The 14,694-nt window shown below is 42.7% G+C and overlaps 1 protein-coding gene across 1 annotated transcript in view; it reads right to left on the bottom strand.

Annotated features, from left to right (window-relative positions):
* The window catches only part of LOC138257190 (probable E3 ubiquitin-protein ligase HERC1), an 805,868-nt gene that overhangs the window by 383,303 nt on the left and 407,871 nt on the right, over positions 1–14,694 (bottom strand). The window contains exon 36 of the mRNA XM_069205891.1: positions 327–410. Coding sequence (XP_069061992.1) covers positions 327–410 — 84 coding nt within the window. The remainder of the gene's footprint in view (positions 1–326; positions 411–14,694) is intronic.

The following is a 14,694-nucleotide window of genomic DNA, read 5'->3' on the forward strand; positions in this document are numbered from 1 at the left end:
CACGCTGACCGCAAACCCAGTTGGCAATACTTGTGTTTCAGGATGAAACTCTGCAGACCACGTGAAGGCCAATGATTAGAAATTACACAGACCTAGCGCGGTTATTAAAAACTTTGTACAGGCTAACCTGGTGTCCCCACCAGTGTTCAAGAACTTCTCAGAGAGACATCCCACTCACTGATTACTGGGGATTTCAGCCGCCACGAAGTGGTCCAAACATACCACCATGTAATAATTCCTTCATTCATCCATTTCAGTCATCTCTCTGCTCCAGTTATCTGACAGAAATCCCTTTCTTTATTCAATGCCTTCCAATCCCTTCTGACCTTTTCTCCAGGTTTGCTGCCATAGAACATGACGCAAGGGTACATCTCGGTGGCGTCCAGCTCCTCGAAGGCAATCCTTTGCTCCTGCATGCAGTATCAGAAAAAGAGGGGAAAAAACCGAAACAGTGATTGCCCAAGAAAAGTGTAGGAAAAAGAAATGAAACAACGGGGACCAAGTACATGCCCCAACCTCCCAAAACTGGTTGTGTTCAGTGATCATGATGACACAGAAAAGAAGGTCTCACAAATATTCATATACCATATAATTAAATCGTATAAGGTAGTGTGATTTTAGTAAAGAAAAATAATGTACGTGGGAAATTGTGCCCACGGGGTAGTTCGCCATTATTATAAACAAGCTTAATTAATCATGAAAAATTGACAAATGTAGTAATCCGTCATAATTGCAAATGCATTCTATGATTTTTCTTGTCAAAACTGTTAAATGCTTAGCTTAAATTTAGCAGAGGCTTTGGCCTAGTTGCCTGGTCTCATATTTAACTGCGTGGTTTTCACTTGCATTAACAAAGACATATTATTTTACTTTAAAGGTTGTATTTTTCCAGTAGAGATGACTAATACACTTATCTCAAGGCTTCGTGCTAGGACAGTTTCATCCCTTTTAAAGCAAGGTCAGTTTCTGCAGGTGCGGACAATAAAAGCACTGATACTGAAATAATTGGCAAACTTTGTTGCAACTTGTGTTCTAAGGCCCCAAGGACACCTTATGTAAAATTGAGTACTAGGAGAAAGACACTATTCATTGGTCAAATTGAAGCCAACCTATGAACCCTCCAATAGAAGACCCTGGAGAATTTGGAATGTGTCTTACTTAAACCCACCGGACAAAGAGAAGTCAGCCATTTTCTACGATGCCATTTTGAAGCAAGATTCAAGAAGCCATTTTAGAAAGACCCCTTGATGCCCTTCTCTGTCGCGGAGAAAGAGACTTTAAGAATTCTCACCCTAGAGACTTTAACTTTAATTTTGCCCCGTCTTGCCCATGCAGTAACATTTGCCCCATTCTCCTTGCTGCCGCAAGGAGACTTGCCTTAACTTTGCACCTCTTGAAATCTGCCCCATGCTGACCAAACCGATACCTGAAGGACGAAGACTTTTCTTGAATGCTGATTGTATTTGGTAAATATGAAAGGATAATTGTATTATGCATTGTGTTTTCTTCCTGGGTACCAACTGCTTATTTTGATAGGGCCCAAGCTAGAAGTTTTCTAAATTTGTGTTGACTAAATTCGTTTTGCATGAAGCCCCACATGCCAATGCTAATTAGAGGCTAGTCGAGGTATTCATCTGATGCACCATGCTAAACTGAAATCTTGTTATGCTGACCGATGTATGAAATTAGTCAAATTCAATTGCTTATATTAGTGATTTGCATTGCTATAACCGAGTGCATTATAATCCAGATATTGGGTAGATTGCGTTTCTTCCACCGCTATGGACAGCTAGTAATGTTCGTATACATATATCATATGATTTTGAGACTTACCTATATTGTGCTAGCTTTGTTAATATAGGGAAATAAACTCATTAACTTTCAATAAATTGGTGTGGTTATTCATGACTGAAAGGTCATGTTGCGTCAAATACTGAATTGTTATTGATTCCAAATGTGTTAACTGATTATTAATTGATTATTGGTTGTGGGTTATAATTAGTTATCGATGATTAATGTGAGTGATCCGACTATTCTTGGATGAGGAGAGCCCAACTAGGTTAAAAGGTCCACCGACCTCCAGCGTGCCCAAGTACAAGTAATCTATAAGGACTGGACGATGGTAGCAAAGATTGATGGTTACGCCTTTTGGGACCCCATCCGAACAATAGACGGAGTCAAGTTAGAATTTTCTTTGATAAAACAAGTTGGAAAGATGATGATACCCTAAATCCCCAATGACTTTCCTGGAATCTCGGAGCTTGCGAATGGAGGAAATGGAGGTGTGAGAATGTTTTCGGCGTTTCTAGTGATGGTATGAATGAAGTTAGGGTTTTGCGCTTGCACAGCTTATGCCGCAGGTGAATTGTGAAGTTGTGAGGATTTTAGGGGGATTACGAACTCCAATTAAAGATTTTAGAGGAGTGATACTCCAAAGTGTGAGAGTAGGGAAGTCGTCGAACTTCATATGTGTGTAGCACTTTGTGCAGGAAAAATTGTCCACGTGGTTGTTGATGTTGAGACGGGCCCTGCGAGGTCAAGAGACTCCGGAGTATGTTGAAAAGTGTATGAGACACTTAATTGATGTTGTAATCTGTTCGGTTTAGTAGGTTGATCGGGCGTGGTCAACGAGTCAGTATGAATATTGAGGAATGAAAGAAAATTTTCGACTTTGAGATTTGACGAATTTTAAGGCGCGCTAGAATAGTTCATTGATCAGTTGAGAGTAAAGTTTGCAGGTCAAATTTTGCTTGCGAAAGTGGGAAACCGAGAAAGATGGAATAACTGCAGAGGCTAGTGAAAAATCCCTAAGGTTTCTGAAGCGATTGTATTACCCTTCCTGTAGTAAACCGACAGATTTGTTTTCTTCTTTTTGGTTAGTGCTCGCGATATATTGCAGAAATTAGTTTTGGGTGAAGCTGAATGAAGGAGGACAAGCCGCGAGACTTTGTCAGCCGCAGTGTGTGAGTGTGACGTCACTAGGAGCCGCGCTGGGATAGGTCGGTTGGTGAGAAGGGTCGCGCACGGATTGGACGCAGTCCGTGAAGCGCAATTGGTGGGGAAAGGCAAGCGAAGAGTATTCTGGGAATTAAAGTCACTTATTGATTACACTTTTGAGAAAATAAAAGACGGAAAGATGAAATTTTTCAAAGCATTTAAGAGTGCCTTGAGGGGAGATGTATATATTAAAGCAAATGTAGGAGAAGAAACACCGCCTGAGGGTACACCAGCTTACATCGTGATTGAAGAAAAGGGTGTCTTTGGCTAAAGCAATGGTGTAAGTTAACAGAAAAGCATGGAAGTGTAGCGTTCCCTATCCATGGGTCATTTAATTTAAGAGTTTTGGAAAATTTAAGATTTGCGCTATACGACATGAAAGTACCCCCAAGACCAGCACAGTTTGAAGCATTAGCAATTTGGGAGCTAATGGCTAGAAATCAACAACAAAAGAAATTCGAGACAAGAGTGAGAAAAGTAGAAAAGACACTAGCGGATGCTAGGTGGGATAGTACTCAAAAGGATTGGAGATCGGACGTATTGTAGGGAATTAAATTGTTTCCAGCAATTACTGACGAAGCAGAGACGGAAGGAAGGAAAGCTACCTATAAAACAAACAGGAGTCAGTCCAGAGATAGAGAAAACAACAGAAATTTGAAAAGGTCAGACGAGTGAGACGATGAGGAATTTATTATACAATTGCTAAATGACCGCCCGCCACCATATGTGGAAAGCGAAAATGAGTAGTGCCCCTCCAGAACCAATACAGGGTAATGTAACACCGAATTTGAGAATATCACAGAGGCAAAGCAGTTCCGATATGTCTTTTACACCACAAATAACACAGGTTCAGAGGATATATCCTGAAGTGCCTAAATTGAAACATGTCAGTGATTATCAGCCGCAGGTTCAAAGGCGCTATTGTGATGAGCACAATTTGGAAATGACTTCTAATCAAAAGGCACAGGGAGGACAGAATTACCAAAAACCGACATTGATTCAAACTGAATCAACACAAATTTTGATGCCTCAAAAGCAGATACAAGAAGTGCCAAGGTACATTCAAACAGCAGAAAACCAGCTAGATATGCCAGCAATGATGAACCATAATGTGTGAATTAACATGCCACAGAATTTGGGGAACAGACAGAATCCGGACGCAATATCTCTGCCTATCACTGTAGGTCCGCCAGTGCCATTGTATATACAGGCAAAGCCGAGTGTATGCGATCAAGGGGTAATGACACAAAATGAGACAGGAAGGAGATGCATAGAAAATACTCAAGAAACGACTCCAGTAGGTACACTGCTAAATAGATCTGGGTCTTTGTTGGAATTTAGTCCAATTCCAGCTTGTGTTCCGTCAACTGTGGTAAGGTCAGGTCCACCACTAATAGTACCGCTAACTTCAAAAACAGAAGTGCTACAGAAGCCATCAGTAGCAGTAGATGTAAGTGCTACATTGATGGGACTGAACGCGCAACAGTTAACACAATGGTTGAATAGCCTGAACTCCCCACAGAGTACACCCAGCAGGAAGGGAGAAGAATATTTGAATAAAATAAGATTGGGCATGGAAGCAGACGAACTAGTCGAGAGAACGATGGGTCTGAACAGGTTAGAATCATACACGAAGAAGAGCTGAGATACATGTGCCCTAGAATTACAAGAGAAGTAAGCAGAATACATAAGAAGTTACAAGAAATTGCAGGCAGAAACGAGATCGACATAGGTAAAACCAAGCACTTGAGCAGACATTACTTAGACTTTGAAACAAAAGATTTTGAACACATGAGGTCTGCAGGAATGAAAACACACCTTAAAGAGATACTGCAAAGCGCGCAGGTTTGGAGATGTTTAGACAAGTGGGAGAGTAGGTGGGTCAAGAAAAAGGATAAGAAGAGAGTACCCCAGATTGGAGTGATAAAATACAACAGAATGATGACCTGATAACCATGTTGCCAATGAGAGAAACGGCAGGGGGAAAGCTTGCTCATGTACCGTGGCATAGGTGTGATATTCAATCCTTTACGGATGATTTCCCCAAATTGAGAGAGAAACCGATTGAATGGTATCAACAAACAGATAGGTTTGTGAAGCTCGCAAAATGTCTTTGGGAAGACCTGAATACCTTGTTTGAAATCGTGATTCCGGCAGATTTGTGGGAAGATTGTAAAAGGGCTGTAGGTTGGCCAACAAGTGAACCAGAAAGAGACAGGGACACAGGTGCACCATCGCCTACGGTAATGAGTTTGTACCATAAGGTGATTGAACATTTGAAAACAAAGGTTGCGTCGAAAAATGTGGATTGGCAGAGAATTGACAGAACAGCACAAGAAGTTAAAGAGTCAATACATGCGTACTATGAGAGATTGTTGAAAGGGTTTAAAAATTACAGTGGTACGGAAACGATTGAGGCAAAGGACATGCTCCACTTTGTGTTCAGATTTGTGGAAGGATTGAGACCCGAAATCAGCCAGATGATTAAAATGCATTTGATTTGTTGGCAGTCAAAGTCGATCGACGAAGTGTTGAATTATGCAAAATACTGCAGTGATGAGATTGAGACAAAGCAGAAAAGGTTGAAGGAGAAAGTGATGGTGATGCAGCTTCGAGCAGCTCAGACAGGTTTGCAATGTTTGCAAGGTTTCCAACACCAGTTGCCGCAGTTGCAACAGCAGGGAAATGCTATGTTTCAGCCACAGGCGAGAGGCAGAGGCTGAGGAGGTTTTGTGAATAATAGTCCAGATTTAAATACTGTTATGATTCCAAACGGTATACAGGCAATGAAGAAGGTGATGCCATGTCACACGTGCGGAATCGTCGGGCATTGGAAACGGGAGTGCCCAATGTTGGTGCAGGAAGGTGTAGGTCAGCAAAACAATGATGTCAATTCATTTCAGAATATGAGAGGACCGAAAATAAGGGGTCCAAATCCAAATTTTCAAAATAATATGAATCAAATGCAGGGTTTACAACCCATACAACCACAGCAGGTGCAAATGCCCCGTGTACAAATGGCACAGTTGCAGCCAATGCAACAGCAGTTTCCCATGGTACCTAATCAGCAAATGCAAATACCCTTAGCACCAATGAATCAGCAACAAGTAATGCTTCCTCAACAGGTCACGGGTCAAGAAGTGAATCAAAATGACACAGTACACCAATTCCCGTTACACAGTGAGAATGGAATAAACGATGTGTGGGAGAGTGAAAGTTCAGATGAAGAGGGAAATTGTGTGCTTGCAGCATCCTTGGAAGTTGATCAAAAGGGACCATATGTGGAAGGACGAGTTATGGGTCATAGTGTTTCGTTCTTGGTTGACACAGCAGCTACACGCTCCACAGTCAGAAGTATCGAAGTACCAAATTTGCCACTTTCAGGGAGAACGGTTCAAGTAGTGGGAGTAGCAAACAGGTATCTGACAAACCCAATCACAAATCAAGTGCAAGTCAGGATTGGTAACTATCAAGGGTCGCATAAATTTGTGGTGTGTGACTCAAGCCTGATATCACTATTAGGGAGAGACTTATTGTGCAAATTGGGATGCTCGATTATGTGTTCAAATGATGGAATTAAAATTCAGACGAACAGTGATGAGGAAGAAGAGGACATTTTAGGAGGGGACGAAGTGGAAACTGTCGATGAAGAGTATCCCCTGATTACTCTTTATCCAATGCTCACTGAAGCAGATATTCCTGCAGAATTACAGGAAACAGTTGGAAAGGAAGTGTGGGACATGACAGGGGAAGAAGTAGGATTGGTTAAAGGAGCAGAACCAGTGAAAGTGACTGTAAAACCCAATGCAAATTTTCCTCAGACTCCACAATACCATATGTCACAAGACACTCTCATAAAAGTCGCCCAACTCATTGATGAGTTTGTGAAACAGGGAGTACTGAAAGAAGTACTAAGTAGTCCATGTAATTCACCAATCATGGGATTAATAAAACCGAATGGAAAGGTCCGAATTGTTCAAGATTTGAGAAAAATAAATGACATAATAGTCTAATATTGCCCCGTGGTACCAAATCCAGCTGTGATAATTTTTCAAATTCCCTGTGATGCAGAGTGGTTCTCAGTCATCGATTTGTCGCAAGCATTCTTTTCTGTGCCCCTTCATGAGGACAGCCAATTTCTCTTTTGCTTCAAATTCCTGGACAGAGTTTACAGTTGGTGTTGAATTCCTCAAGGGTTTTCGGAGTCACCATCAATTTTCAATCAGATCCTAAAGAAAGATTTGGAATCATTGGAAATAACTTTTGAATCAACCTTGGTACAGTATATTGACGATTTGCTGATCGCATCCAAGACAGAAAATGACTGTACGGTTGACACTATTGCCCTATTGAACCATTTGGGAAGGAATGGACACAAAGTGTCCCCTTCAAAATTACAATTTTGCCAGAAGAAAGTGAAATATCTGGGTCACCAAATAGAGAAAGGGTCGAGAAGAATAATGAAGGAAAGAATAACAAGTGTAATTCAAATGAGTCCACCCAAAACGAGGAGGGATGTGTGAACATTTTTGGGAATGGTGGGCTATTGTCGCCAATGGATTCCCAATTTCTCGGCTCTAGCCAAACCTTTACTGAAACTGACCCAGAAAGATGCGCCGGATGAAATAGTGTTGAAAAGAGATGAAATGGATGCTTTTATTGAATTAAAGGAATGCATGTGCAGGGCTCCAGCTTTAGGTATGCCTGATTACACAAAGCCTTTTACATTGTTTTGTCATGAACGTGATGCATGTTCCTTGTCTGTCTTGACTCAAGCCCATGGTGGCATAAACAGACCAGTAGCATATTTTTCAGCTACTTTGGATCCAGTCGCAGCAGCCTTACCGGGATGCTTGCGTGCTGTAGCAGCAGTTGGTATAAGCCTAAATCAGAGTGAAGGAATAGTGATGGGACACCCTTTGACAGTCATGGTCCCTCACTCAGTTGAAATACTTTTGACACGTTCCCGAACGCAGCACATGACCGGTGCTAGGCTTACAAGGTACGAGACAATAATTTTGGGATCACCCAATGTGCAGCTGAAAAGGTGCACTATGTTAAATCCAGCAACTTTGTTTCCCAGTGAAAATGTCGAAATTGAGAACACTGAAGACATCGAGCATGACTGTCTTCAGGTGACTGGAAGAAAATGATCAAATTATTTTTGTTGATGGTTCATGTTTAAGAGATGCACTAGGAATATTGAAAGCAGGATATGCCGTCTGTACAATAACAGGTGTTCTGGAAGCATCTTGGCTTCAAGGAGTTTACTCTGCACAGACAGCAGAACTAGTAGCCCTTACTAGAGCTTGCCAACTTTCCGCATTAATGAAAGTCACCATTTACACTGACAGTCAGTACGGATTTGGAATAGTGCATGATTTTGGACAACTGTGGTCACAGAGAGGCTTCATGACCTCTTCAGGATCACCAGTGAAAAATGGTGAAAGAATAAGAGAATTGTTACACGCTATCCAGTTACCAGGAGAAGTAGCAGTGGTAAAATGCAGTGCGCACTCGAAATCCCAAGACTTTGTTTCTTTGGGAAACGGATATGCAGATCAAGTCACGAGGTTTTGCGCATTGAACTGTATATTGCTCAGAGACTAATGGAACCTGATAAATGAGCCAGAACTTGAACCAAATGAAGCCTTTGCTTTAAAGGTTGTAGATACAATTGAAGAATTAAAATTCCTACAAAATAATGTCAGTAAGGATGAGAAACTCTCATGGAGCAAACTACAATGCATAAAGAAACCAGATGATTTGTGGGTTTCAAGTGAAGGGAGGTTGGTTCTACCAGACAGTCTTTTAACGCAATTGGCCAGGTTGTATCATGGACAAGCCCACCTTGGAAGAGATGCCATAATTAGACTATTCAAAATTAATTGGTTCAATCCTAAATTCCGTCAAGTTGCTGAAGCAGTTTGCCATCGTTGCGTCATTTGCCAACAAATGAACGCGGGGAAGGGAACGGTAGTAAATTTGAGCCACATTGGAAGAGCAGGTGGGCCATTCAGCAGGATGCAAATGGATTTCATTGAGATGCCTATGCATGCAGGCTTGAAATATGTGTTGGTGATTGTGTGTATTTTTTGTCATTGGATTGAAGCATACCCTACACGTAGAAATGACAGCCGTACAGTTGCCAAATTACTCTTGAGAGAACTAATACCACGTTTCGGATTCCCGATCTCTTTAGAATCAGATAGGGGAAGTCACTTCAATAACGAAGTAATCAAATTACTGTGTGCAGCACTGAACATTGAACAAAAGTTGCATTGTAGCTACCGCCCTGAAGCATCAGGATTAGTGGAGCAAATGAATGGCACATTGAAATCGAGGATGGCGAAAATATGTGCATCCACAAACTTGAAATGGCCTGACGCATTGCCCTTGGTGTTAATGTCAATGAGAAACACCCCTGATAGAAAGACTGGACTGTCACCGCATGAAATCCTCATGGGCAGAGCCATGAGACTTCCAGCAGTTCCTGCAAATGCTCTTGTAAATATTACAGATGATATGGTGTTGGACTACTGCAAAGGTCTAGCTGATGTGGTACGCTCTTTTTCTCACCAGATGGAGGCAACCACCTTGCCACCGATCCAAGGTCCGGGACACGCCCTGAAAGCAGGTGACTGGGTCGTGATAAAGAAACACGTGAGGAAGTCGTGTCTGGAACCCCGTTGGAAAGGACCCTTCCAAGTGATTCTGACAACTACCACCGCTGTGAAGTGTGCGGGAGTTCCCAACTGGATGCTGGCCAGTCACACGAAAAGGGTGACGTGCCCCACAGAAGAGGAAGTTGAAGCGCTGAAATCACCAGTGACTGACAAAAGAGTACCAGGCACCGAGACAGGACAAAGAGAACCTGGAGGCGAACAAGCAGAAATAGAGGAAGGGGAGATATTTTCTGAGGAAGAAGCAGCTGATCCATTTGAGGAGGACCGAGGAGGAGCCTCGGGAAGTGACGAAGATCCTGAAGGTGACAAAGAACTTGCGATAGGTGAAGAAGCAGAAGAGCCTGAGCAGAGAAGGGCTTTCCCAGAAACAGACGATACAGGAAACGAAAAAGAAAACCTGATTGACCTCCTAGGGGGAGAAAACGAGGCGAGACAGAGTGAAATCATTCAACATCTTCCAGAACTGGTTGCAGGTCCATCAGGCGAAAACAGTGCAAAAAGGAGACAAAGCATATCGCCAGTGGGATCAAAGACTAAAGAAATATCAAAAGAAGGTGAAGGGCCAAAGTTGAAGGAGAAAAGAAAAGAAGTGTCTGTCGCAATAGCATCACCAAGTGAAGAAAAAGGCACAGCCAAAGAACAAGACGTCAGCAAGAGAGAATCAAAAGGTGATGCAAAATTGAAGAGGAAAAGAATACTGAGCAGAAGATATTCTGGTCCTGAGTGGGCATACACAGCCACTAACGACTGGTCAGACAAATTTCTATCTCTCAGTCTCGAAAACGAAGAAGCAGAACAACACTTTGGTACTTGAGAAATGAAAATTCCACGAACATTACCGAATAAGACATTGACAACCTGATTAACTTTTGAACCGGATAAGACATTGATAACCTGATTGACTTTGAAACCGATTTTGAGACAAAGCTGCTAACCAATAAGAGACTAAGCTGCTAAAGAAAACTGTGTGAACATTGAACTCGTTCAGCTTTTATATATATCTGCAAATTTGATTTGATAAGGTGTCTTCAACTTTCTGATTCTATATAGATCATGCCAGGCAATAATACAAAGGGACATAAAATGAAGTGTTGTAAATACATATGTATAGGCTTAATAACTGCATGTATACTAATAATTATAGCAATAATTCTTGGAATGCATGGAGAGAATGAAAGAGACGCGAATGATGCTTCTACTTCTAAACCTACTACTGAACTAACTCCTCAGCAGAAACTCGAACAAGACGAGAAATATTTACACGACAAGAAAGAATTGTCCTCAAACGTTTTCTATCGCTTCCTGAATGAGTATGTTGAGACAATGGATGCACACAAATACCTACCTCAGTAAAAGAAGGAGTGACATATCATAGCATGCCTCTTACGTATGGAATTTCATGTAGTTTATTAATGACCAGAGTTTATGGCCAGGAGTATATTCACTACTTTTATTCCAATTACGATGTTCTATTTGCATATATCCCCATAATAGAGCTCCTGAGTAAAGCAGCAAGAGATTATTATATAAAGTTAGTTAGGGGTTTCTTTGAGCCATTGTATCCTTTTCACACAGCTCACGCCCACAGAGAAAACCTTACTTGCTTGCTTTCACCGATAGCGAAAAGTTTTTTAGATCACACTGACGATAGGAGGAAGGAGGGGAAGGAGAAATTAGAAAGGGAATTACAAAAAAGGACATCTGTAGATAATTATGCTTTTGCCGCGATAAAGACACAAGGGAAAATAGCTTTAGATGCAATACACGTAGGGAGGCTTTGTGTATATAGACTTAAATCATATTATGACACAATCTTTGTGGGAACAAGTGAATGTAAACATACGTTTTTGTTTCAAGCTAAATGGACATTCATGTTAAATGGACAAGACCCAGTTATTCCAGGGGTATATTATATTTGTGGACTCAATGCCTATTATCGTCTTCCAAAAGTATGGTATGGGAGGTGTAATTTGGGAATCGTATTTCCAAAGATTTATCAACTAGACGACTTAAAGAAGCTTCCAAAGTGGTCTGAATCACATCATGTTCAGAAAAGGGAGACAGCTTCTGGTGTGGTAGGAGATATATTAGGAGCAATGATTCCTTCGGTAGGAGTCATATTGAATTCAATCAAAATACGAAAGTTGTCTACTATCGTGGATAACATGTTGACAACATTTTCAGGAGCTATAATCCTGATGAATGCTGAACTTGCTGCAGAAAGAGCTATGACTCTTCAAAATCGGCTTGCTTTAGACATTCTTTTAGCAAAGGATGGCGGCGTTAGCAAAATGCTTAGTGCACGTCATTGTTGTTCTTAGATGCAATACACGTAGGGAGGCTTTGTGTGTATATAGACCTAAATCATATTATGACACAATCTTTGTGGGAACGAGTGAATGTAAACATACGTTTTTGTTTCAAGCTAAATGGACATTCATGTTAAATGGACAAGACCCAGTTATTCCAGGGGTATATTATATTTGTGGACTCAATGCCCATTATCGTCTTCCAAAAGGATGGTATGGGAGGTGTTATTTGGGAATAGTATTTCCAAAGATTTATCAACTAGACGACTTAAAGAAGCTTCCAAAGCTGTCTGAATCACATCATGTTCAGAAAAGGGAGACAGCTTCTGGTGTTGTAGGAGATATATTTGGAGCAATGATTCCTTTGGTAGGAGTCATATTGAATTCAATCAAAATACGAAAGTTGTCTACTATCGTGGATAACATGTTGACAACATTTTCAGGAGCTATAATCCTGATGGATGCTGAACTTGCTGCAGAAAGAGGTATGACTCTTCAAATTCGGCTTGTGTAGGAGGCTGGCCTGGCTTGTAGTGGGTACCAAGGGGTACTTACACTCTGTACCAGGTCCAGTTATCCCTTATTAGTGTAGAAGAGGTGTCTAGCAGCTTAGGCTGATAGAAAAGGTAGCTTAGCAGAGCAGCTTAGGCTGAACTAGGAGACCTGCAAAGCTCCTACTATACCACTGGTGTCATATGCACAATATCATAAGAAAACACAATACACAGATATACTAAAAATAAAGATACTTTATTTTTATGATAATATACCAAAAGTATGTCAGTGAGTACCTTCAGTATGAGGATGTCAAATATACACAAGATATATGTACACAATACCAAAAATATGCAGTAATAGCAAAAGGAAGTAATGCAAGCAGTGTGAAATTACAATGTATTGCATTAGGAGCACATAGGTATAGGGGCAACACAAACCATATACTCCAAAAGTGGAATGCGAATAACGTATGGACCCCAACCCTATGTGAGCTTGTAGAGGGTCGCTGGGACTGTAAGAAAACAGTGAGGGTTAGAAAAATAGCCCACCCCAAGACCCTGAAAAGTAGGTGTAAAGTACACCTATATTCCCCAGAGAGCACAGAAGTTGTGATAGGGGAATTCTGCAAGAAAGAACAACACCAGCAATGCAACCAAAGTGGATTTCCGGACAAGAGTACCTGTGGAACAAGGGGACCAAGTCCAAGAGTCGTGACAAAGTCGAGAGTGGGCAGATGCCCAAGAAATGCCAGCTGAGGATGCAAAGAAGCTGCCACCGGATGGTAGAAGCTGTGGATTCTGCAAGAACGAAGAGGGCTAGAAACTTTCCCTTTGGAGGATGGATGTCCCACGTCGTGAAGAAGCTTGCAGAGGTATTCCCACGCAGAAAGACCGCAAACAAGCCTTGCTAGCTGCAAGGGTCGTGGTTAGGGTTTTTGGATGCTGCTGTGGCCCAGGAGGGACCAGGATGTCGCCAATTGCGTGAGGAGACAGCGGGGGCGCCCAGCAAGACAGGGAGCCCTCACAGAAGCAGGCAGCACCTGCAGAAGTGCCGGAACAGGCACTACAAAGAGGAGTGAACCAGAGCTCACCCAAAGTCACAAAAGAAGATCCCACGATGCCGGAGGACAACTCAGGAGGTTGTGCACTGCAGGTTAGAGTGTCAGGGACCCAGGCTTGGCTGTGCACAAAGGAAATCCTGGAAGAGTGCACAGGAGCCAGAGCAGCTGCAAATCATGCGGTACCCAGCAATGCAGTCTAGCGTGGGGAGGCAAGGACTTACCTCCACCAAACTTGGACTGAAGAGTCACTGGACTGTGGGAGTCACTTGGACAGAGTTGCTGAGTTCCAGGGACCACGCTCGTCGTGCTGAGAGGGGATCCAGAGGACCAGTGATGTGCAGTCTTTTGTTGCCTGCGGCTGCAGGGGGAACATTCCGTCGACCCACGGGAGATTTCTTCGGAGCTTCTAGTGCAGAGAGGAGGCAGACTACCCCCACAGCATGCACCACCAGGAAAACAGTCGAGAAGGCGGCAGGATCAGCGATACAAGGTTGCAGTAGTCGTCTTTGCTGCTTTGTTGCGGTTTTGCAGGAGTCCTGAGCAGTCAGCGGTCGATTCCTTGGCAGAAGGTGAAGAGAGAGATGCAGAGGAACTCTGATGAGCTCTTGAATTCGTTATCTAAAGAATTCCCCAAAGCAGAGACCCTAAATAGCCAGAAAAGGAGGTTTGGCTACTTAGGAAGGAGGATAGGCTAGTAACACAGGTAAGAGCCTATCAGAGGGAGTCTCTGACGTCACCTGCTGGCACTGGCCACTCAGAGCAGTCCAGTGTGCCAGCAGCACCTCTGTTTCCAAGATGGCAGAGGTCTGGAGCACACTGGAGGAGCTCTGGGCACCTCCCCTGGGAGGTGCAGATCAGGGGAGTGGTCACTCCCCTTTCCTTTGTCCAGTTTCGTGCCAGAGCAGGGCTGGGGGATCCCTGAACCGGTGTAGACTGGCTTATGCAGAGATGGGCACCATCTGTGCCCATCAAAGCATTTCCAGAGGCTGGGGGAGGCTACTCCTCCCCAGCCCTGACACCTTTTTCCAAAGGGAGAGGGTGTAACACCCTCTCTCTGAGGAAGTCCTTTGTTCTGCTGTAGGAGGCTGGACTGGCTTGTAGTGAGTACCAAGGGGTACTTGCACCTTGCACCAGGCCCAGTTAT

This window comes from Pleurodeles waltl, chromosome 1_2 (assembly GCF_031143425.1).
Source record: "Pleurodeles waltl isolate 20211129_DDA chromosome 1_2, aPleWal1.hap1.20221129, whole genome shotgun sequence".
Taxonomy (NCBI): Eukaryota; Metazoa; Chordata; class Amphibia; order Caudata; family Salamandridae; genus Pleurodeles; species Pleurodeles waltl.